Here is a 24,851-nt window from a genome sequence, read left to right on the forward strand (position 1 = left end):
AGAAAGAAATCCAGCATTACAAACTTTTTTCATTTATTATGTTCTCATACCTTTTGGCCTATTTTTAAAAAGCGACTCAAAGACGAAATGGCCAGGAAACCATATTTATTGGTGAAAACTATTCATGTTATGTGCACAAAAAAAACAATATTCTGAAAAATGTAATTCACCACAGTATTAGTGACAATAGAACAATAGATATGCATAGCCTAGAGATTCCAATAATGAAGAAGAAAACATATTCATAGAATACGTTATATTCTCTAACAGTTATAGCTTAGCCTATTCTAAAATACCTCAGAAATCTCCCTTTGTATGTTTGTATATAAGGTTGATCCTGCACTACACATTACACCCATTGAGAAAATTCATCACTTACAAAGTAAATTAAAAGTAATTTGTGCCAAATATATGAACAATATACTAAAACAGTAGCCTACGTTTTCTTGTTTAAGACTTGCAACTCGTGGTACTGACATATGAGAACAAGGCAAGTTAAAGCTGAAGCCTACAATGTAAACAATAAGCCACAATATATTTTAGCCCCTGTATACGTGTATAAGTGTCTTTTGGTACTAGAACCCAGATCTCAGTATCTGTCTTAAAGAAGGACCACAAAAGCTGCAGAAGTTGTATGCGAAAGAGAGAGAATCATTAAGCAGGCTTCTTTGTCATAAGGTGCTATTATTTTTTCCGTTTACATCCATAGAAGAGCGCAGCAAAAGACAAATCTAAAGTGGCAAAATGCACGAGAATGAAGACCAATTACAAATGATGTAAGGCCAGTGGGGCAGCCATTGAATCAACCAGTCATGATGACGACCGTCCCATTCCCGCTTGCAGCCTTCTTATAGTCACAGCCTATAAAGAAGGAAGAAAATAATTAAGGTATTAAATATCACTTTAATAAATGACACCTGGGTTTCACATATTTGGTGGATTTCTTCTACAGGTCTGGCTTTTAAAATAGCAGAAAGATGAATGCTTTTCTGGCAGTGAGGCAAAGAGAGAAATGAAAGGGGGGATAAGGTGCATGGTGTGAAGATAATTAGCTGACATTTCGAGAAGCTATGTGGGTATGTCAAATGTCACAGCAACAGCACAACAAAGACATATGAGCCAATGAGCGAGCCAATGAGCGAGCCACAACGTTTTGTGTGTGTGTTGTGACAGTGAAGTTGTGAATGCTTAAGGCTCAGAGGGGTTGTGGTGGGAAATTGTTGGAGTAGTGGTATAGACACCGACGTGTACAAGTAGACCACCGGATTGGGTTTGTGTGTCTGTTAATCGCCATTTTTATAAGAGGTTCATACTTGTGGAGGGTCCATTTAAGAGTTCTTCTGCTTCTGCAGCATCTAAGGAGTCGAAGGAAGAACAAGGTTTAGCTGACCCTTTGACAATTTTGCAAGTGAATTATAGTAAACTCACTGAAGATAAAAGTGGAAACTTTGCAGTAGTATGTGACAGTACCTCTTTTCAGCCTCCTCCTGGCAAGTTTGATCTGATCTTGAAGGATCTGGACCCAGTCTCGTGGCCCGGGCAACTTCTCTATTCGATGTTCAGTACAGTATTTCTCTGTAAACACTGGACACGGTTCACACAACTACATTAGTATTTAATTAATCATTTCATTATTGTGTCATTATTGTTGCACTGTGGTGCAAAGACGCTGAATGGAACTCCTGCATTGTACCTTTGATGGCCCCCACAATGTTCTGATCCAAGCCCTTACGGTTATCATTGAGCCCTCTCTTCCTTTTACCGTTTGGCAAGGAGTTAGCCAGCGTGGTATCGTCAAAAAAGGCACACACCTAGACACATCATAGCCTCACGTTAAACAGGGTTAGACTTTTGACTTTTTTAGACTGAACTTAGCTTTATAAGGGATGTCAATTATTCTGTTGTAGTTCAAATAAAATGTCAGTGACAAGAGAGCAATATATTGATGCGCACCAGTTTCCTGAACAGCAGGCTGCCAGAGCGTGTATAGTTGACCAGAATGGAATCTAGCTGAGCCTTTGAGATATACACGTCATGATCCTCTGCAAGACGCACCTCGGGCTGAAAGAGAATCAAATAACAGTATTTATTCTGAAGTATTTATGGACAACTGGTCAGTTAAAACACAAGACAAATTCGGTTTTTGGAAGGAAAAAAAGAGACTACACAAAGACTGATCTACAGAAGTAATTGTAATAAGTATTAATGTTAATATTAATGTTGAATGTAAAATGTCATTTCATCTCAAAATGATGATACGAGATCTAAAGCGGTAACTTAACAAAAAAGCATATCACTTGGTGATGAACATATATACAGCATGGATTTTAAGTTACTTAAATAGTCAAAAACATGAGATGAGAAAACAAATGTAAGTAAGTTAAAAAGAAAGAAATAAACTACATTTTTCAGAAAGATATCAAATCAAATTCTTAGGTATGTTTCTGTGGCCAGGCAAATTGTTAATTTAAGTTAACATTTGGATTACCTCTAACGACTGTTCCTTTAGTGGCTTCGGGAGAGAATTGTGAATGTTGTTGATAGCTACTGGATCTTCCTGAGGTGGCAGAACAGAAACCTCAGGCGAGACAGAAAGACTAGATGAGCCTTGCTCTTTCTCATATCCCTCCCCCTTTCCAGATTCTGCATGTGCAGCTGCAAGGGGGGATGCTTGCAGAGGACCGTGAGCGGCTCTTCTAGGTCTGGTAACATTCAGTGGAGCCACTTTATAGATTGGCCTCCTCTTGCGGGGCCTACAGCGAGGCGAGGGGCCTGGACCAAGACGAGGCTGGCCTGACGATGCCGCCCCTCCATGTCTTTCCAAGGATGCTAGAAAAAGACAATAACACTAACAATGTTTTCCTTCCTCCCTTGGTCACAGTATGTGAGTGTTTGTGTTCATCCGCTTACCTTTCTGAGTGTGCATCAGCTTCCTCATGGCACGCAGTTCCTGCAAAATAGCCTGTAAGGTTCCTTTACAATTACACATGCAGCAGGGGGCTTCTGTTGTGTCACAAGGGACTAGACCTGGGAAGACAGTAGGGTGGTGGTAAGAGATTGCCTGCTTTAACATGCTTATACCAGTGCAAATTGCATTCTTGCCGCGTCACAGACAAGTGTCTGTGTGCAAGAGTGTTCGGCTTGTTTTGCAAGTGTACCAAGTGTACAAGTTGTGTATATTCTTGGTTTTATCCCCCTCAAACCTGCTATGGCATCGTACCATTAGCTTCATTCACTTTGTTCGGATCCTTGGTATTGTTGAGGACCTTCAGGGCTTTGGAGCGGGTGCTGTACTGGCCAAAACATGGACCGTTGGGGATCGGGGTGGATATGGGAGAAGGTGAAGGCCCCGGGTCCCCTGCAGAGTTCCAGCGGTTGCTTTGGTGGTCTTCTGACACAAGAGATGAAATTGCAGGCTGATGTACCCAGGTCTGATGCCTTTCCTGAGGGTCCTTTGTTAAGCTGTCCTGCTCTCTTACCACACGATGATATACCCTGCCGGTCTTATCACTCAGAAGCCTCATCATTCCTGTGATTTGCCTCTTGATCTCCACGCCCTCGTCCCCTAGCCATACTACGTTGAGAAAGAAAGGTGTCGAAATAATAGGTGAGATCTGCCTCAATATATCATAGAGATCTTTTCTCAAAATGGAACATACCATCAGGAACAGCAGCATCCTTTGGCTCTCCATTCACGTTGTTGGAGTTGGGATTCATCACATATGAAGGGGCAAAAGCTGCACACAAAAAATCATCAAGATTTTGTTGCAATGATGAAGCTTTTGGAGGATGACATGGACAACTGTTATCTAACCCCCCCACCCCCTCCGTCCCCCCTCCCATCCCATGCAGAAACCACCACCTGTAGGTTGTATGAAGAAGTGTATCCAGGAGAGGTGGCCTACAACATTTTCTTAAGCAGAAAGTGAACAATCCAAGCTTCATGTTGCACATTCACAATGTGCAACATGTTTTACATAATTTAGACTATCCTTCAGCCTAATCAATTTCATTATTTAATCCATGTTGAGCCCCGTGTGACCGGGAAGCTTTTCACATTTCATCATTATGGTTTATCTGTTGCATAGGACCGAGGCACAGGCTATGGACGCTGTCGTGGCGGTCGCTTTTGTTGACAGGGGTCGTCTATCCGCCGCCACACAGCGCCAGACAAAACATCCAGACACAGACGCGCGTCTCGCAAAGGTCTTCCATTCATCCAGCAGCCTACCTTCATCCGTGACCAGCTTAAAGCTCTGTGACTTCCTTCTTCTCTTCCGTTCTCCAGACTCCATCTTCGGGAGGGATGTGACGGATACAGTCTACAGTCAGTCGCGCAGTCGTTGAGAAAGACGGGATCAGTGACAACAATGCACTCAGCGGAATCACCGTCCGCCAGCCTCATTAATCAGTCCAATTTCTCCCCAGGTTGCGCCACGGATCCTGGCATCGCCACATGATCCCCGTGTTTTGCTTAAATTGCCTGATAAATACTATCGGGTGATCGTTCTTTCTGGCTCATTAAAAAAATGATACCGTTTCTTCCCCGTTGCCATGTAAATACGTTAATGGTTTTAATATTAGACATTCGTAACACATCCCTTTGCGCCACCTGATGGTATGTTCTCATCTGAAAGGTCGAGTCACGCATTTGCCTCTATGGTGTTCAAACAATGGACTGTTATTTGAAAGAAAGGCCAAAGGTTAACGAGATCACAAGGTAAACAAAAAGTTTTATCTGAATTAAATGAACAGGGGCAATGGTGCATTTGCTTCTGTTAGGGTTACTCATGTTTGACATTACAAATAATGATTTAATGATCATCTTCTCGAATGTAATGTCATCTCTTTAGTGAGTTTTTTTTAAATATCTGATTTACTAATAATATTATATTGTGCATCAGGGGAGATTTCCCTTCTCTCCAGTCATGATCTTGCTTCTGACAATGGTATACATTCTGCGTCACTGACAGGAAACTGGAGTTAATGTTCAGTCACTTGTGACACTTGCAGGTCTCTTTAATAAAAGGGTGTTTAATTCTCAACTCAAAACTGATCCATTGCTGTTCCTGGTAGAACGTTGTGCCATTGATAGAAGTGTTTTTTTTTTCATATTGATTTATTCATTTATATTTGTGCAATAATGTAGCTCCATGACATGGTCGGTCGGATAGGGCAATCTTAAAATATTTTGAGTTTATATTCAAACAGTGTTTGCTAAATAACCTGGCCTGGAAATAATAAGATGAATGTAATACTACACTCTTTTTATTTTGAAGTGAACACACAGTAAACAAAAAAGTGATACGAGCTCTTATACTGTAATGTGTCTTGTCTTTAAGGTCAACTTCCGGGTTAAGTATAGGAACCGAGCCTTCAGTTGCTAACGTTACATGTGTATTGTTTTGCCGAAATAAGCGAATAACAACCACAACTGATTTATCAATATGGATATACTAAAAGCTGAGATCGCAAGAAAAAGGAAACTCATCGAAGATAAAGATCTTGTTGACGTGAGTGACTGACGAAGTATCGGTAGCTCGGTCACTCGACTCTTCTGCTGAAATGTTTACTTCGTTAGCTGCTAGCTATTTGCTAACGTTAGCACTAAGTTAGCTAACGTTAGCACCCAGTTCAGCCGACGCTGTCTTTCCAGAATCATCTATTTGTTTATGTATTTCTTGTTCGATGTATTTTACACTACTGGAAGTTATGTAGCGTTAGCCACATCAAATGTTTAAACACAGTAAGACGGACATTCAATTCACAATAGACTGAAAGTAACGATGCTAACGTTAGGTCAACTTGGATAGAGAGCAAATATGCATCATTAGCGTTAATGTTAGAAACCCACAGTGTAGGCGGATATTCGAATATTCGTTTTAATATTATTAAAACATGAACATTTTATTTAACGTTAGTGTGACATTGACGTTAGATGAACACTGGGATTCGAATAAATGGCGGTTGTAGGATAGCAGGGAAGAATGTTTCACCAGACATAAAAACACCAAACAGGAAGGCATTATTCTAGATGTCATCAAAATGACTGATTTAAGTTACATCATTTGTTTTAATACTAATATATAGTGAGATAATTGTACGGATCACCATCACAAAATGGCATCCTGTTGTGGCCAAATAAAAAAGTGTAAAGAATCACACTTAACTGAAATAAAACAAAACCAAATTCTATATATTTGTATTCTATATATATATATTTTCTGAAATTCAGAAGAACATGGACCCCTGTGTTTCAGCATATTTTATTTTGATATAGATACAATCTTTGAAACCCCAGTCTCACCTCTATTTTTTATACTTCATATGCAGAATGTGTTTATGTCATTTCTACGTAAATATATTAAAGATATACACAGTACCATCATAGCATAAGGGAAGGAAACAGTTTCCATATGGCACCATTTCTATGTTATGCTTTCTCAAAGATTATTGCGTTTCACATTGATTTGGAACAGAAATGTAAAACAATTCAATTATTTTTCTGCTTCCAGGACTCTAAAAAATTCTTCAAAAGGTCTGATCTGGCACGCAAGGAACAAGAGGATTACTTCAAAAGATGTGGATATAAGGTTGATGTCAAGATCACTCTCTTTGTCTTACATTTTCTCTCTCACACACACACACATATATAAATCACGAGTTTAATCTCATGTTTGGGAAGCTACTCTTATTACTGTAGCTTAATGTTTTGCAAGGAAGCAAAATAAGGTCAGGCAATGATGCCCAGGTGTACATTGGTGTCTGTGTGTGCTGTTTTTTCCCAACCTACCTCTGCTGCTGCATCTGTAGGTGCAGAGAGAGTCACCTGAGAGCCAGGTATGGGATTGCACAGTGAAAGCAGCTGACAGGATGCATGATGAATCCGGATAAAACACTCTGTGTCCCAAAGGTTTCAGCTTCTGTGGAGCCCTTTTTTGGAAACAAGTCAGCATAAATATCATGGTGGAGACCTCTTTATTTTCCAGTGGAGGTCAGAAATAACTCCACAACGGCAGTAGATAATAACATTTATTCTACATCCGACATCTCAATCAATCAATAAACCAGTACTACATTGATATCCGGCCTAGGTCTAGGAGAGCTGGAACATTTAACCAGCTCTCTGTATACTGTGCGTGTTGAGTTCAGTCCAGTCCAAATCATTTTGAAAAGTCAATTTTCAAAATGAACAAGGGCAATTTTTGTTTAGTAGTTTAAGTAGCTCATAGTCTATCCTTTTGCATTTAATCCAGAAAATTATGAATATGCTGAAGCTCTTTGTGCTTTGAATAAATATTTATGCTTTTAACAGTTTAATTTTTATATGCAGCCATTATTAGGACATCTATACTACATGCATGACCAGTTATCAGGAAACAAATCCACAAACCTAGTGGGACACAGACATGGTGTAATCTCAGCATGGTCTACTGAACTGAAATGAAAGATGATTCTGTTACCAAGCTGCTCCTACGATTTTGCACATAATCTGTGACAGTAGTTGTACTATTTGGACCATCTCAATGTTTCTTCTGGTTTGCATTGTTGCTTTTTAGAAAACTGCATTCCTGTTAAATTTTGTGCAAATGGGCTTGAAATGTCTAATGTATTAAGCTTTGCTCTTTGTACACGTGCATTCAAATGTGTTTATCTGAACAAGGGTTGTTTTGGAGGCTTTTGTGTTTGTTCTTTTAGATTGTGCTCATTATACCACAATCTAAGAGTGCTGAGATGCATGTGCCTATGAAAGCATGATCTGGCATCGTTTCCTTAATGATATAATAAAAAGAAATGAATGATTTATTTAATTTCTCAAAATCATTGCTTATTTTCAATGACTTGTCTTCATAGAGGAGCCTACAGGTAAGATAAGGATGTGAATATGTGCAATCAAACCCACCAAAAGGACACATCCATGTCCCTCCTAAATGAGCCTTTTTCAATCTCTTCGATAATAAGTGTATTTCTGTCTTCTCCATGTTGCCGTGAAGGTTGATAAGAAAGAAGATGAGCAATCCACCTCAGCTAATCCAGTGTTAGAAATGGAACTAACGGAAGAAAAGCTGCCAATGACACTGTCAAGACAGGAAGTGAGTAAATATAAAATATTACGTTTCCTAAAAATATAATTTTTTCCATAACAAAAATGAATTGGGTCTTTTTTGCGTTGCTGTGTGTGTGTTTAGGTGGTTCGGCGGCTAAGAGAGCGAGCAGAACCAGTCCGTTTTTTTGGAGAGTCTGATTATGATGCCTTCCAGAGACTCAGGAAGATTGAGATTCTGACCCCAGAAGTTAACAAGGTAGGACAGTGTATAGTATTTGAGTGGGACACATCTTCCACTAAAGCTAAGGCGAATTCAAAAACCATGATGTATAAACGTATTGACAATGTTCAACACTGCCTCCTCATCTAGGGCTTGAGGAATGACCTCAAAGCAGCCATGGACAAGATCGACCTGAAGTACCTGAATGAGATCGTTGGAGGAACGGAGCCTGGAGAAGTGGACACACAGCATGACCTGAAAGTGCATGAAGAACACACCACCATAGAGGAATTGGAGGTAGATTACAGATTTAATACTGCATGCTTTACAGGATCAGGTTTTGTCTGTTAGAGCAAATGATGTACAATTCATGAATAACTATTGATTGATCACTATCAGTTGCATATTTTAATGCAATATTTGGTCGTGATTGAGTTCATGTTTCAATGCTGAATCTCTCCTTCAGGCTCTTCGTAACACCCTGGGCACCGGGGACGATGAGGGAGACCAGGAAGTTATCGACAAGTTTTTGAGGGTAAGGCAAGAAGGTGATGCTCTACGTTTGATCAAGTTGGAGCTGTTGGATAAGAAATTGTTCACAGTACTGTTGCAACTTTTCATATTGTTTTCAATAAACTGTTTAAATTGTTCTTAATCAGCAGAAGAGATATTATATTTTTTGAAAGGTAGGCTTTTTATTGCGATTGTTTTTTAAAATGATTAAGATCACATAATCATAATATGTAATGTTCGATAAATGGTCCAAATGTGTAAAATATATGTTGTCAATATTAGTATTTCAAAAGAATTATTTTAGGACAAAACGGCTCATTGTTTTATGTTTAGTGGTTTCTATATAACAACTTTACTTAAATATTTCTAATATGTTCAATCTACATCTGAGCATGATGTCATCACTTCAGTTTTTTCTAGTTTTTTTATCCTGAAAGACTATCCTTAAAGTCTCTCTAAAACTTGTGGCTTTATAATAAAGTTTCTACACATTTGGCTTTTTTGATATGTATATTTTTTTATGCATTGTACAACGTAGCTCTCAATCAAATGCAGTTGCCGAGCTTTTTATAATATATATATATTTCATACAATCAACGACCCTTTGATCACATTTCTTTTCCAATGTGCTTTTTAAATCACTGAGTAAATCAGGTAGCTACTTTGTCCACTTGCAATAGGTACAAATAAAGAAAACTCCTTTTTATGATATGAAATGTTTATTGAGTTGTTTAATACCCTATAGGTATATTAAGTGTTATGTGGAAACATGTTTGCTATTTTGGCTTCCTCTCCGCAACTCTCAATACCCATATTTCCTGTTGTTTTCTAGTTTCTTCTTGGTGTTTGGGCGAAAGATCTGAACAGCCGAGAGGACCACGTGAAGCGAAGTGTTCAGGGCAAACTGGCCAGTGCCACTCACTCACAGACTGAGTCTTACCTGAAACCTCTCTTCAGGAAGCTCAGGAAGAAGGTAGCGTTTGTGGGGGGAGTGAATCAGCCCACAAGGATTTCTTTACAATGTTTTTCATTTCTTATAGTTTCCATTTCTCTTTAAACTTTTTCAGAGTTTACCAGCGGACATCAAAGAGTCAATCACAGACATCATTAAATTCATGTTGGAGAGAGAATATGTCAAGGTTTGTATCTGTATAACAGTGTGTAAAACACCCTCTTATAAATGAACAAATGTATCAACTTCATTCAATTCTATGTCCAGGCAAATGACGCCTACTTGCAGATGGCCATTGGTAATGCTCCTTGGCCAATCGGTGTGACCATGGTGGGAATCCACGCTCGTACCGGGCGAGAAAAGATCTTCTCCAAGCACGTGGCCCACGTTCTCAACGATGAGACGCAGAGAAAATACATCCAGGTGAGACTGAGATCATCCCCACCGATGATGTCCAAATGTCTGTATTGATTTATTAAATTAAAAAAAAAAACTATAACCCTCAAACCTAATAATAATAATGACAGTAACAGTGAATACAATGCAATTTACAGGCTTATTTTAGTATAAGTATTATTTTAAATGTGTTTTTATATTTGAATTACTTTAAATGACAATCTTCATTGAAATATCAGTTAATTGCCGAAAGAGGAAACGCAAAGGGGATTGAGCCAACATTCCCCTCATGGAAGTATAATTAATATTCATGTATTTGCAGAAATACAAACAGTGTCTGTGATGACTTTCCCAGAAAGTAACTGTATTGCAATTTTCCCCAATTGTAATTAGATAAGAAAATTATATTATCTACAAACTTCTGAAAGATTGTGTATAAACAAAAGACACTGCAGAGAATCAAACTCATAACCCAATTTTCACTCATATATATTTTAAATCACCCAGATTATCACTAGTCCGAGTTTTGCTGCTTCTCGGTGTTGATTTTCTGCGTATTTCAATAATTAGCATTAAACTGCTGAGGTTTGTAGAGGAGGTCAGGTTGAGGTTATTCGTTAGTCATCTATGTTAATTACTTCACAATTACTTCAATTGCCATCACATTATATCAACTTGTCTAATTGAATTGAAATGAATTGGAATATGTTGGACAGAAGTTTATGGAATGAACCACCAGGTGGGACCAGCCGGCCCATGTTTATACTTTAAGTTCTCAACTTAATCGTCTTCTGCTTCTGGCTCTACAGGGCCTGAAGAGGCTGATGACTATCTGCCAGAAACACTTCACGACTGTTCCATCAAAGTGTGTGGAGTACAACGCGCTTTAACCTGTAACTTCGGTGCACCTCACGCCGATGCTGTCCGGTCCATCGAATTACAATCCAATGTGGTCATTTTGGCAGCATCTCGCTTCTCGCTTCTGGGATGACAGTGTGGCCGAGCAGAAATTTGTCAACGTGTTGTATATCAAGGGCTTTCAGGTGCATCTGCATTTTTTTGGTATGCCAAAAAACTTAATTTAAGATGAATCCAGCTGAGTACGACCTGAATACAACCAGACTTGAAACTATATCACATTTAGGTGGAGGACACTCATGCTGAGAATTTGCTCCTATTTGAGAACATCTAAACTATTCTTGACAGAAAAGGGAAACCGTATAAAGGTTTAACTTGTGAATGCTAACAAAACCACATTTTCCAGCAAAACCATTTTGTCAAAAAGCTCCAGTATTGTAAGTTGTATTACATCTTTTGACAAGCTGACGTCAATGCAGATAACGTTTTATTTGCATGTATAAGGTTCTTACTTGTACTATCTTTGTATGAAAATAAACACTTTATTTGTTGTAACACCTACCAGGACTGATTAACTTTTTTTCTGAAATGCGTGAGATTTGCTCTTGTGTTCTGCTGCTGGACGGCTGAATGGGACTATTTTAGACCACCAGAGTTTCTCTTTGGTGTTCCTGTAAATGTGCCATTTAATGTGCTTCATTAAAATGTTAAATTGTGTGGCTCGAGGATCAGTCAGTACTAAATTAAGGGATCAGGGTTCCCTTCAAAGCAACAAAACAAACCCGATTTGCAACGACTGATTGCTGATGGAAAGCTTCCAGTAGTTTGCTAAGATGGTAGCATCCAGCGTCACACACTGACCTTATTACAGTAACCATGGTGATCCGATCTGTTCCTTGTGGTTGTGTGCATGTGTACACGTTACCACAGTCTGCCGCTCTGAGTGTCTCTGCTTTAGAGCCAGCTGGACAGGTTGACAGTTGGCAGTGCAAATACTGTGAAGTACAGCTGGGATTTTCTCTGGAAATGTCCCACACACAGCACCCTTACACAACCCTCACCATTGTCTTTTTCTTCATTTTTTTTTTTATTTGAAGGCATTTATCTGCCTGAGCTTGAAAAAAAATTTGGCTAAATATTTTGGCTTCTGTCCCTGCAAATGTTTTTTTTTCACTGTCAACCGATGTGTGCTCAGCTGAGGCCTTTATGATGATCCAGGGAAACGTATTTGCAGTTTATTGTAAATGAACATCACACCTATGTTACTCTGATTCAGGGCCGGGTCTAGGCAGGGGCAAGAGGGGGCCCGGCCCTCTCAAATAAATGTTGTGCCCCCTCAAACTAGGTGCTGGAGCACAATGCCCCCTCAAGTTTTGTGGCTGCCCCCTCATACATGCCTGTATAGACCCGGCCATGCTCTGATTTATGTTCACTCGCTTGATTGTCCTCTACATTTCCCTTCAACTTGTTGACCAAGAGTTCAATATTCTCTGAAGGCTGCAAAGCGTAGGTGGCCTCATCCCCTTTTTCAATGGCCCTCTACGTGAATATGGTGATTTAATACACCCTAAACTACCTGACAACAATGAGGGTTTGTAGTCATTAAGAGGGGGCATAACTATTAATTTTCTTCTGAATGACCTTAGATCTGTAAATGGTCCATAAGATATGTGAAAATGTAATGATTGATTTAAAAGCCGGCTCGCTGTGCTTCTTTTGTTCCGAACCGTACTGCGTCAGAGACGAGCGCGTGAGGGATCCACCAGGTTTAATTATCATGTTCATAGGCCTGAGATTTGTGGAAGGATTATTTCCATTGCTCCTGTATAACTGCATATATTAGCATGCCAATGTTGAAATGAAAGCATTAGTGCTGTTAATGGTGTTCTAGTGTTTTATTTCATGATATGTGATTTTGTGGTAGGTGGGATATTCCTCAATCACATACAACAATGATTTAGACAAGTTATTTTTCAGGTTATTTTTCTGGGATGTTTCAGTATGATACCTTTTTGGAAGATTTCAGCCCGTCATTTTGTTACCAAGGAAATGGCTTGTGTGTGGTTGTTTGCCAGCTTGCAGGGTTTAAGTGTAATCGAAGCTTAATTTCTCTTTTCCTCTGGACTGACTTGACCAATCGTTGCCGGGCACCTGGAGAGGTGGAAACCAATCCCTGGTGGAGGCATCACACCATTATGCCTCTCTCTCTCTGTCTGTCTCTGCCCTCTGAGATTCTTCCTGCATCCTATGGGATGTAAATGCATTTCTAAATACTCTGTCCCGTCACAGACAATGAGACAAATATGAACCTCCCTGTCTGTGTCCTGTGAAGGCTTCGACTTATATCAGGATTCATTACCACCTTCAAAGTGCTAATTTTATTAGCAGGACTCAAACGAGGCTTAACGGTCAGAGCCTCGTTTAAACTGCTGAACCGTCTGCCAAAAGAGATGCATTGGGGTCATTCAAGGGTGGCAGCATATAGAAGAAGGAGAAGAATATAGTACCGAATGCTGTTTTTGGTTGCACAACATTCATTTATTTATTCAGCTTCTTAATTTGTTATTTTATTTGAGGGGTATCAAAAGTTAAAGGTAGAATTTATTGTCATTCTCTTATACAAAAAGCAGCATACAGGTGGAGGAAATGATGCTCTGGAAATGTGTCACATTAAGTTAACTTGAGTAATGTGTGATGACTGGAATGTGCTGTCACACATATGCCACGTTTTTATTAAAAACTGGACAATGAATAAAAGTAAAGCTATGGATAAGAGTGTATAAATAGTGGTCAACCCCTATTCTGGACATATGTCTCTCCTGGATACTTGTCCATCACTGTGCCTTTGCCTCATCCTTTCTGCTCTGCTGATGTTTCATTGCAATCCATTTCTATCAGCAGCACATAAATGGATCTGTTCATATAAATTGGCGTGTTCCTGTGAGGAGCCATCACCATGGTGAAGTGTGTTCACAGCCACTGCTTCCTTTAGTACAAAGAGGACAGGAAGGAAAATGAAAAACGATCCAAATAAAAGCCCGAAAGTGATGGCGAGAGGATGTGAGGCTTACAGACAGAACCTTTCCCCCCATTTTCCCCGAGCAGCTTTAGAGTGGCTCTTGTTTCATTCTGGCTTCCTTCTGATTTGTTTAGAGCACTTGTTTTTCCATCTCCAAGGGACCATTTTCACTTTGACATTAGTCCTTCTGTGCTTTACAGTAAGTTTGATGCCCTGCCGTCTGGCCTTATGAGAGCAATTAAGGAGCGAAAGAGCGATAAGGCCAGCGACTTGTTTCAACCGTAAATCAATAATTGTCCGGCAGCGAAAGTTGGTTTCTACTGAAATTTAAACCGTAAAATAAAAGTCTGGCTCTTTCAGATGCCTGATTTAAATCTTTGTGCTGATACATTAAACTGCTGACACTCTCCAGGCAAACATTTTACTTCAAGGGACAGGGCGAAAGGGGGTGGAGAGAGAGGGAGCGAGAGAGAGAGAGAGAGAGAGAGAGAGAGAGAGAGAGAGAGAGAGAGAGCGACAACTCCACTTGCAACGGGGAGGACGTGGCCCGGGCTCGGCTGGTTTGTTTGGACACTGTGTGCATCGATCTAAAGCCTCTTTCTCCCTCTCTGCCAATGCACCGGTGTTGTTAGGAGGACATTGTGCTAGTGGAACACGTGAGAAGCAGGATCCCTGCGGTATGGATGGGCTGCAGGCGCAACCCGCCGGAGCCGGCGTCGTCGGGGAAGACACCGAGGAGAGGTATCGCGCTCTCGCCTTTGACACAGCTCTGAGCACTTTGGTGGCAGTGGCCGTGTACGCGCTGGTGAAAGTGAGTCTGGACGGCTTCAGACAGTGGCGGGCCAGGATCTCGGTGCTCATCGTGGGTTCGGGACCCGTGGGGCTGACGGCCGCGCTGGTCGCTGTCCGCTCCGGTAAGGTGCTGAAACTGACCGTGCTGGATGAGCGGTGCCGGGCTGCCCTGCTCTGCCGGCCCCAGCAGATTGCCTTGGATCCCCGCAGTGTGAAGTTTCTGCTGGGACTCGGGGTGGACTTTGATAACATGGAGGGCTGTTGGCACAACGAGCATTTCTTCACCAGGATAGGCGTGTTTCAGGAGTACCTGCTGAGCATCCTGGAGCAGAAGAAACTTAAGGTGGACGTCAAGGTGCACCTTGGAACCAAGGTACAGCCTCCTCATTTCAGCAAACCAGTATCCCTCGGCCTCTTTAAAACAGTGACACCTCAAGTCGTTTAAGTCATTATGAAGGCTTTATGCTCAAGAGAATCATCTTTGTGTTTCTCATGGCTTTGAGAATATAAAACCTGTTTGTATAACTTACATTTCCTGTCAGAGCAACTTACTCAATGGCACATTCATCCAAAAAGCAATGGGTATTGTCTTTGTGAAGAGCATTTGGTAATGACTGCCTTCATAGTCAAAACCTGATCTTTATTAAGTGGCAGCGTTGAAAGAAAAGCGGCTGGCCTCCGTTTCAGCAGGGATCTGATAGCAACCAGCAGTGATGTAGAAGTTGGTCCATGTGTCAAATCAGAAGCCCTTGAGCAAAGCTGGCTCACAACTTTTCTGGCTTTTAGAGAGCCCTTTATTGTCATGTTCCTCTGCCACAAAACATAGAAAAATCTTACCAACCATGTATTTATTTTTCTTAGCAGACATCTTCATATTATTTGAATCATTTCTGTCATAGGAAATGTATTGTACATCTTTCACGTTGTTCATTCTGTACACACAACATATCCGCTTGTTCCGGGAGAGGCATCCCTCTGCCGTTCTTCCTAAGGTTTCCTCCCTTTTCCCCCTCTTGTTCCTGTGGCGATAGTATGGTTTTGGGACAGAGGATATACAAAATACAATAAATTGAATTGAAATGCTTATCTGTGTATAAATATCCTTGTTTGCAGCAAACATTCGGTGTGGTATTATACAATTCTTCCAACGCTAGTCATAACATTGTATGTCAGACTGAGAGTGGGCTCATCAGTGGAAGTAACCTCTTATGTAAGCTGACCTGAAACCTAAGGGGAGAATCCTCACATCATCGGCCAAATGCATATTCATTTAAATTTAACTGTCATCTTTCCCATGGCCACAAATTGCTATTACTGCTTCATGATAAAATCACTAATGTTATCCCCCTTTTGCTAAAAACATTGTATTTATTTGTGAGGCCCTCACTGTGCATGCACATGAAGAGAACAATAACATCTAAAATAAACCTGCGAGACAATGAAGAAACCTACCAACACAGAAACCTTAGAGAGAAGCAATGAGTGACAAATGAAATGTTCAGTAAATATTTTTTATCTCTGGAGGGACAAGCTGCTCTGTTAAGGTATTGTGTGTTACTGGTACACCACTTGTGTGTTGCCATGCACTCTTCTCTGGCTCTGGTCAGCAGCTTCTTTCCTCATCAGCTCCAACATCGTTCCTCATAGCTGCCACTGTCCAGCCAACCTTAACAAGTTCCAAAGTGTCATTGATCACAAAAGACTAATATTTTGTTTTGAGTCACTACCAAGTTTATTTCCTCTCAATTATCAAAAACATTTTGATTAATGTTTTATCCACCCACGCCGTCAGTGGTTCGCCCTGCAAATAGGTATTTTAAATGACTTAAAAGATGACATAGATCCCTGAAAATCTTTTTTATTCTCTCTTTTATTCTGTCAGTTGGCTTTATCCTACTCTGTGTCCTCCTCTGCACAGGCAGGTACCTGCTGTTTACTGAGGGTCAGTGATGCACACGGGCACCATATTAAAACCCTCAGAGAGATGCACTGTTGCCATGACAAGCACAACCTCGGGTGAATGACTTGTAAGAGGATACAATATAAATCATTTGTTCATAAGACGGATAGGCAGTGGAAAAGTGGTCAAGTCAATTTCATAATATTACTAGTTGTTAGAGAAATGATTGTTGTAAAGGCTGTGTAACTAAGTAGTAACTGTAGTAACTAATTAACTAAAGAACCATTTGGCAGATGAATCAGTTAAGTTAAGAAATAATCGTTAGATGCAGCCCTATAACCTGCAAAAAGTCTTTGGAAACTGGTGTTGGTCTAACTAGCCTACATGTATTGTCCCCAAAAGGTGTCACGCCTAATTTCATGTTTTCTAAATTCAGGATTTTCAGAAGTAATCAGTTATTTAAAAAAGTACATTGTAGTTTGTATAGTTGATAAAAAGCTATGAAAATGTAAATTCAAGTGTAAATTACGTTTTAATATCCAATAAACAGTTTTTTTTCTTCAGTTTTTGTTCATGTCTTGTTTCAGTTCACAGAGGAATACCTGCGGCGGATTCAGCGGAACGAGTGGCCTCGTGTGATTGTGGTGGCCGATGGGTCGTGTGGCGACTCCTGCTCCGTGCTGGGCATTAGCTCTGACTACACCGTGGAGTCCTGCCATGCCTATGGAGCTAATGCGACTATAGAGAGACTAGATCAGAGACAGGTCAGGACACATTCACCATCCGTAACGCACACATGCACATACACTAATGGGTGCATTCACTCCTGTGCACACACTGAAGCAATAACCAATACGTTGCTGTTTGTGTAAAGAATGACGGCAGTAGAAACAGGATATTGCAGTATGTTATAGAGAAGGCAACTTTGACCTCACAAGGCTGAGTTGAGCAAACAGCAGTGTGGATCTGTAAATAGCAGCTGAATACAATATGTGACTCATTTCCACAGCCGGATTACAGCGGTCTGTTGAATCTCTTTGGCATCAACACTGTTTCTATTTTAATTTACTTATTGAATTTGATGAGAACAGCTGTTGTTGTGATGGATGCAGGTGACTGAAATGATAAAGCTTGCAATTCATTAAGCCCCCACCCCCACTCCCACCCCCCGTCCCCCTCCTGAACAGACTTGTAATCAGTTCCCTGCCAGGTGAATATGAATCAAGATTTAAAAACATCTGCTGCCATTTATTTTGCATGGTGCTCCAGAAGTCACATGACATCTAAGATGAGTTACATCCGTTTAGACCAAGAGCCCCAGAAAACTTTTCACAGAGAAAATTTGATTTAATTAATAATTACTTTGTGTAATAAATACCTGCAGATTAATAAATAACACCAGAAAATAAGAAATATCCCTCCCTGCTGGTCCATGGAGGTGAACAGATGGAGACAAATTATATTTATCCTTCCCAGATATGCAGATATTGATCATATCCTATTGATATGATCAATAGTATTGCTTCCAGGCGTGCATTGTTTAATAAACTCTTCTATGCCACCATCACCAAATTAACCTTTTCTTTAGAGGCTCTGTAGCTGCCTTTCGGAGCCTTTTTTCCCCTGACTGCTTCCTGTAATGATTGAATTTACCTCCCAGGAATATGACGTGATAATTTCTTCAGTTGCCACTCAGTTGTGGCTCTTTTCCTCAGCGATCTACTTTCTACTGAATGCTTGTTTGATTGAATGTGGTTGGTTTACGTCATTGAAAAGAAAATGGATCTTAAGGGAAAATGAAAGGTGGGGGGAGGTGGGGGTGTCACTGCCCGAATGAAGCACTGAATGAAATCCAGCTACTCTCAATCTCCACTCAAGTGACAACAGCCCCGCAGGCAGATGTCATATATAAGTAATGTTCTATTGTTGTATTGATTTATTGTGGTCCAAAATATAAAATTTGCCATTAATATCACTATTGGTCCTTGGAGATTTAACTTTTCTCTTTACTTCAGGTTCCCACTCCTGAGATCCGTGCCCCCAACCTCTACTTCGACCTGTCTGCTTATGGCGTGGAGGGCCTCCGAGAGGCCAGAAATTCCACGGCCAAACCTGGGTTTCACCTCAAGATCTATGGCACCTTCAGGAACCGCTACATAGCCCTCGCCTGCCCCGCTTCTGACACCAAGATGGTCCGCTTCCTCCGGCACACGGCCAACTCCTCTGTGAGAGACGCTTGTCCCTGTTTGATTTGACAAAACCATTGTGTCAGTTTCTACTACCTGTTGTTTTTGAATAATCTATGTCACCTAGAATAAAGATTCTAGGTGAAACAGCTTCAACTCCATGTCAATGCACTTTGAGTGCACTTTGTAGGAGTCCATTAGTGTCCTCATGTGGATGTATGTTTGCTTGAGTGTTTAAGTCTGTGGTTGTATGCAAGTGTGAAGGTTCTTTAAATCTGGGTGTGTCTGAGTCAAAGAGAACATAAGATGAAGAAATAATGAAAAAGGGATAGGAGAAAGGTGACTTCACTAGTGTGTCTAGTGCGTCTATTACGTCTAGTGCGGTAGTGTAGAAGTACTTGTAGTGCATGCTGCATGCTGCCCGTGTGACGGTTTTAGGGACCACACTGCTCACCTCAAGCTGAGCAGGGGTCTAGAGAAGGTGGCCTAAAAAATGCCCACTAAACTCACCCCCCAAGCGGCACTGGATGAGGCTTTCCACTGGATCCCCAAGTACGACAAGATCCTCCTTCTTGGGGACTTCAATACTTGTGTGGGGCAGAGTGAAAGGATATGGAAAGGAGTGCTTGGCAGGCATGGTATTGGTCAGGCCAACTCAAATGGCATGATATTACTTACTCTCTGCTCTCAGCACAACCTGACAATAACCAACTCAATCTTCCCGCAAAAGACCAAATACAAAACATCATAGATGCACCCACGCTTGAAACGTTGGCAAATGATTGACTATGTCATCCTAAGACGTTGTGACATCAGAGAGGTTCTCACGTCCCAGCCATGAGAGCTGCAGAATGCTGGACAGACCACCAGATGACCATGGTCAAAGTCCACATGAGCATACTCCCCCCCCCCCCAGTGTCCAGTGGGAGACGCTTAGACTGTGCCTGTCTGAAAAATACCCGCACAAGAAAAGAGTTTTGATGCTTCCTGGCTGAGAACAGCTATGTACCACTATCAACTGAGCCTGAAGAACAACAAATCTCCTGGCATCAATAATATCTCTGCAGAATTGCTTAAACAGGGTGGCTACCTGTGTACAGGCTACATCAACACATCCTTAATGCATGGGCTGATGAAAAAATTCCACAGCAATGGAGAGATGCCAAAATTGTCACCATATACAAGAATGAAAGTGACAAGACCATTTGTGCAACTACAGGGGTATATCACTCCTTGCCACTGCTGGTAAGGTCCTGGCCAAGGTGTTGCTGCAGTTGCTGTAGGCTTTAGGAAGAACAGTCGACATGGTCTTCACAGCCCGGCAACTCCAGGAAAATTGCAGGGAGCAACAACAAGACCTGTTGATGGCTTTTTTTGCCCTCTCCAAAGCCTTCGACACTGTGCAGAGAGACCTTTTTTTGGACATCCTACACCGGTTTGGATGCCTTATTTGTCAACATCCTCTGACAGTTTCATGATGGTATGAATGCGAGGGTGACACACTCGCACAGAAACTCAAGAGAGCAGGTTGTAAGAGCATGGAGGCCACCATCATCCATCACCAGCTACGATGGGTGGGGCAGGTTAGAAGGATGCCCCTCATTCGGCGAGCTCACCCAAGGCCAACGCTCCGCTAGAGGGCAGAAGAAACGCTACGAAGACCAAATCAAAGCAGTGCTAATAAAGTGCAAAATCGGATCTGCGGACTTCGAGGGCCAAGATGGGACAAAAGCACTGGAGGAGGACAAGACAGCAAGGAGACAGGAAAGCAGGGGGGGGAATAACAAAGGTTGCCAGTACCACCACTATGGTACTGTCACCAGAGAACTCACCGCTGAAAGGCAGAAGTGGAAGTCATCATCGGCTTCGATGGACAACTGAAAGCAAAGCAAGTGTGTATGTGTGTGTGTGTTGACAGCATCTGAATGCTACTGCTACACATCAGTGAATAAACAAATGGTAGGATTTCTTTCTTCCTGTGCTAAACAACAGGCCATGGAGGCATTTGTAACTGGTGGGCAGTCAGTGTTTAATTTTAGATCTCTAAGTTGTTCTTGTGCTACTGCTCTAGGCTTTACACACAACATGGAGTACACACAGGAACATAGCAAGACCATCCTCAGAGCACATGTTGCTATGTGGGCGGCCATTCAGATTCACTGTTACTTGGTAACAGACGACTGAGCAAGTGTGGGTCGAGAAAAAACAGAGTTAAGCAGAGAGAAAAAGGCAGAGAGAGCGGGAGAAGCTTCACACTCATTAACCACAGTTACTGTGGGATCAATGAAAAGACACACAGCATCTATTCTACAATGTCCGTGCATTAAGATAAAATAACAAAGTACTTTTAATGGTCAGAGTTGCTTTCACACAGAGCCTTTTACTTTACAAGTGGTGGTTGAACTTGGTTGCATATGAATCATTTTTAATATCGATGACTTACTTTTCTTATGAAATGTAAATAAAGAAAGTACAAGTAAAATGCTTACCGCAATTTACCACGGCCAAAATGTATGTCTTCTGATTGGTATTTATTTTCCAGGTATTTCATTTAAAACCATATATAAACTGACTTGCTGATAACAGTAGTTGCAAATTAGCTTTCTGTTGATCAACAGCTCACTGTATGTATATGTACTAGTGCCAATGAGCAGGTCACATCCTGGTAAAATTAAAAAGGGTAAATCGGGGGGGGAGTGAACGATGCTAAAAATGATCTCTCTCCCTCTTTTGTTGAGCAGATCATGAAGAATATTTTCCACCAGTCCTTCAATGTTTATAAGACGGACATCGAGCCTCGTCTCAACGACGTGACGCTCCACCGCATGCAGTGCAGTCGGCGTCTCTTTGAGATTCAGTTATCACACAGACGCGTCAGCGCTGCCTTCATAGAGGGGGACAATGTGGCCGTCACCGTGGAGGGGGAGGCAGCACGGGTCCTCAACTTTGACACAGGTACATCTGTCTGTAATATACTAATTTAATATGCAACTTATGTGATATAGAATAGGAGAGCGTCTCTTCGCAAAAAGTATTCTGATCTATCCTCAAAATATTCCTGAAGGTGAGACAACAACGAAGCAGAACACAGATCACTTTGAATAAATGAGGCGGAGTGAGAAAATAGAAGCGGTACAAGGAGTGGATGAATTGTTTTGTATGCCAGCAGTATGTCTGTGTGAGTCACTACTGCACTCAGTGGCCTTTCAGCTGACACTTATCTTGCTCTGTTTTCCCGCAGCTCTATGTTTATTTCTGTTTACAAGCCATAGCCAAATCTTCCAGGCTATAGTTTACTATTTGTCAGCCAAGAGACAAAACATTTCACATCATGAATATGTTTGGCTGACATAAGTTTAATTTGATGAGTTCATGATGTCTCTGATTTATATTCTCCCTTCCCCTTCCTTTTATTCCCTCTCCACTTAATCATCCCAATCATCCATCAGGTTGCGGAGTGAATCTTGGTATGCAAGGACTGGAGTCAATGGGGATGTTCATTTACCAGACAGCCACAGCTGTGGACCAGAATGATATTCTAGAGGCACTGTCTGCTAAAATGCAGCACTCCAGACAGGTGGCTGAGAGCTTCAAGCAGACAGGCCTGTCTCAATCAATTTATGAATGAAACACGAGCATGACCAGGAGAAGGCATGTGCCACCTAGTGGGAAGTGGTGGTGGATTGTTTGTTTTTACACTGAATGTTTACAATGAACCATGAGACGGATGCTGAAATGGACACTAAATGGTTACAATCTGAAAGAAATTGAACGGACGTGAGCTTTGAACAGATTAATAATGAGTGTAAAGATGTGACCATAACTCTTTGTGTAGAACACTGGGTGGATGGATGGAGCATAAACCCCATGGACACATTTGCTACCTTTAAAGTTCTGTTTTTCAGGTTGCAAAGCTCGTCAATTCAAACGGCTGCAGAGGAGATCTGAAGCAATCTACAGTACATTGTCTATTAATGCATTTCACTGGATTTGGACTGCTCTGTTAAGTGTCAGAATGAATAGGTTGGGGAGTTTTTGAAGTTAATGAAAATCTGTGATCCATATAATTTTCATCACTCGTCTTCTCCCTTTATTAGAGAAAGAATTGACTTGATTTCCTAAATCTATTCCATTGTGTTCTCTTAACATCAGTGGTAATGAGTTTGTGGCGCAGCAACATCAACTAGAGCTGAAAAATGCATTTAACTGTTATTGTATGTGATTTAACAGAGGAACATGTGTAGAATCTGATATCCAGTCTTTGTATCACGCCTTTTGTCCTTGTGTTTGTGTGTGGCAATAATTTTGTTGATGACCTCTGTAAAGTATGTATGTGCTCTTTTTTGTGTACTTTTTAAGTGGATTTCAAAAATGGCTGGTGTCACATTTCATTTTAAAATTCTGCTCCAGGTGATCTAAAAGAACTGAAGTATCATTTCAGCTCTCTGGTTGAAGTGCCAATAAATATATGGTGATTGTGTAAGTTATATGCATGGTCTTTGCATAAAACCACTGTATTTAGATATAAATGCAATTAAATATAGATTAAAGCAACCAAAATTCAGTTTTGGGGTTTAACAAAGATCTTTGCAAATTAAAATGAAAATAATAATAGCCTATGAAAACCGTATCTTTTCAGTTGGTTTCCAATTACTCCGGAAGCAGAAAGTTTCACATGCTGTTGTATAAATAACTAAATATTTGTGAGCTGCACCCCATATGGACAGAACAGTATCATGTGTTATTTCCATAATAGTTTATATTAAGCACTAGTGTTCTTTACTGGTGTAGGCTGTCTGTTGTACCTGCTTAGCCTCAAACTTAAATACCTGAATAATCTCCTACAGGTTAGGTGTAATGATTGAGTGTTTAACAAATAAAAGTAATCAATCCTTCAAATCTGAGAATACCTTTCTGGTTGTATATATATATATACATACAGGCCTAATGAAAATAATCTAAGCTATATAGTTATTCATATATATACATAACTAGCTTAGCTAACAACTAGCTTAGATTCTTTTCATGAGGCCTTTTTTATTCAGAAACATAACTAAAGCTTTGATCCTGTCTTTTTGCATCCCTTGTTCCTCTAGTATATCATTTTCAGCTTCAACCCCTTGCCATTTCATTCTGACTTTATTATTGGTCTTACATTTAAAAAGAACATGTTCAACATCTTCCTTAACATCACATTCAGTACATAAAACATTACCTTTTCCTATAATTGTGAGTGTAGAGTTTAGGCCTGTATGATCTGACCTTACACCACTTCCTCTCTTCTAACAAAACCCAAAGCGAGACTCTTTTCCCTCCTACCTGGCTTTGTACTTTATGGTACTGCTAAGCTTTGGGGTCAGATTCCCCACTCATCTTGCCACCTTTGCATGGTCTCGATCTTTATTAGACTTTTAGCTTCCCCTTTTCCTAATGGAACCCTAAAGTCTATTTGTTCTTTTTCCAAAGCCCTTTTTGCTATTTTATCAGCCATTTCATTACCTTTTAATCCAATATGGATTAAAAGGTAATGAAATGTGGAATTCTCATCAACGTCAATCGGATGCAATACCGTTTTCAACCACAACCAGGTGCCATTGGGCTGGTGGCGCTCTTTCTAGATATCGATGGATAGGTCAATAGATACATGGATACATAAATGCACTATACTGAATTCCCTGTGAGAGAGACCCTGATAAGATTGTTAAACCTGTATTTACATTGTTTTAAATTATATTTTGAGGGTTAATCTAAAGTTAAATTGGATGTGACAGACTTTTCTTCTGTGGGTGTAGTGGTATCTTTCAAATGCCATTGGGAGAACTAAAAGGAGAGGCAGAGAAATCTGTTTATTTCATTGTCAGGATATTTCAAAAGTTTGAGCAAAGTGTCCACATTTCAAAACCTGTCCAGCATTGTTAATCATGTTTGAGATCAAGAAAATGTGTGAGGACAAAAAATAAATGTTGTC

General features: G+C 40.7%; 3 protein-coding genes across 4 annotated transcripts; 2 read left to right on the forward strand and 1 right to left on the reverse strand.

Moving 5' to 3' along the window:
* Positions 1 to 88: 88 nt before the first annotated feature.
* On the reverse strand, positions 89 to 5,253 carry bend7 (BEN domain containing 7). The gene is made up of 10 exons (XM_037451331.2): positions 4,232 to 5,253; positions 3,660 to 3,737; positions 3,221 to 3,574; positions 2,911 to 3,027; positions 2,489 to 2,829; positions 1,954 to 2,061; positions 1,694 to 1,811; positions 1,471 to 1,584; positions 1,314 to 1,355; positions 89 to 861 (listed from the first exon to the last, which is right to left on the reverse strand). Exons 1-10 carry the CDS (start codon positions 4,293 to 4,295, stop codon positions 803 to 805), a joined length of 1,395 nt encoding a protein of 464 aa, XP_037307228.2. The 5' UTR covers positions 4,296 to 5,253; the 3' UTR covers positions 89 to 802.
* Positions 5,254 to 5,336: 83 nt separating this feature from the next.
* prpf18 (PRP18 pre-mRNA processing factor 18 homolog (yeast)) lies at positions 5,337 to 11,548 on the forward strand. 2 transcript variants are annotated; one of them, XM_037451334.2, is made up of 11 exons: positions 5,337 to 5,513; positions 6,516 to 6,593; positions 6,814 to 6,840; positions 7,995 to 8,093; positions 8,190 to 8,303; positions 8,418 to 8,564; positions 8,734 to 8,802; positions 9,613 to 9,753; positions 9,848 to 9,919; positions 10,000 to 10,155; positions 10,938 to 11,548. In XM_037451334.2, the coding sequence occupies exons 1-11, from the start codon at positions 5,448 to 5,450 to the stop codon at positions 11,016 to 11,018; spliced, it is 1,050 nt and encodes a 349-aa protein (XP_037307231.1). In that variant the 5' UTR covers positions 5,337 to 5,447; the 3' UTR covers positions 11,019 to 11,548. The 2 variants fall into 2 exon arrangements, with proteins under 2 accessions (XP_037307231.1, XP_037307232.1); XM_037451335.2 differs by lacking the exon at positions 6,814 to 6,840.
* A 3,097-nt stretch (positions 11,549 to 14,645) lies between these two features.
* On the forward strand, positions 14,646 to 23,056 carry si:dkey-234i14.6 (uncharacterized). The gene is made up of 5 exons (XM_037451332.2): positions 14,646 to 15,170; positions 17,285 to 17,461; positions 18,713 to 18,922; positions 21,625 to 21,838; positions 22,333 to 23,056. Exons 1-5 carry the CDS (start codon positions 14,685 to 14,687, stop codon positions 22,509 to 22,511), a joined length of 1,266 nt encoding a protein of 421 aa, XP_037307229.2. The 5' UTR covers positions 14,646 to 14,684; the 3' UTR covers positions 22,512 to 23,056.
* The last annotated feature ends 1,795 nt before the right edge of the window (positions 23,057 to 24,851 follow it).

Source organism: Pungitius pungitius, chromosome 6, assembly GCF_949316345.1.
Source record: "Pungitius pungitius chromosome 6, fPunPun2.1, whole genome shotgun sequence".
Taxonomy (NCBI): Eukaryota; Metazoa; Chordata; class Actinopteri; order Perciformes; family Gasterosteidae; genus Pungitius; species Pungitius pungitius.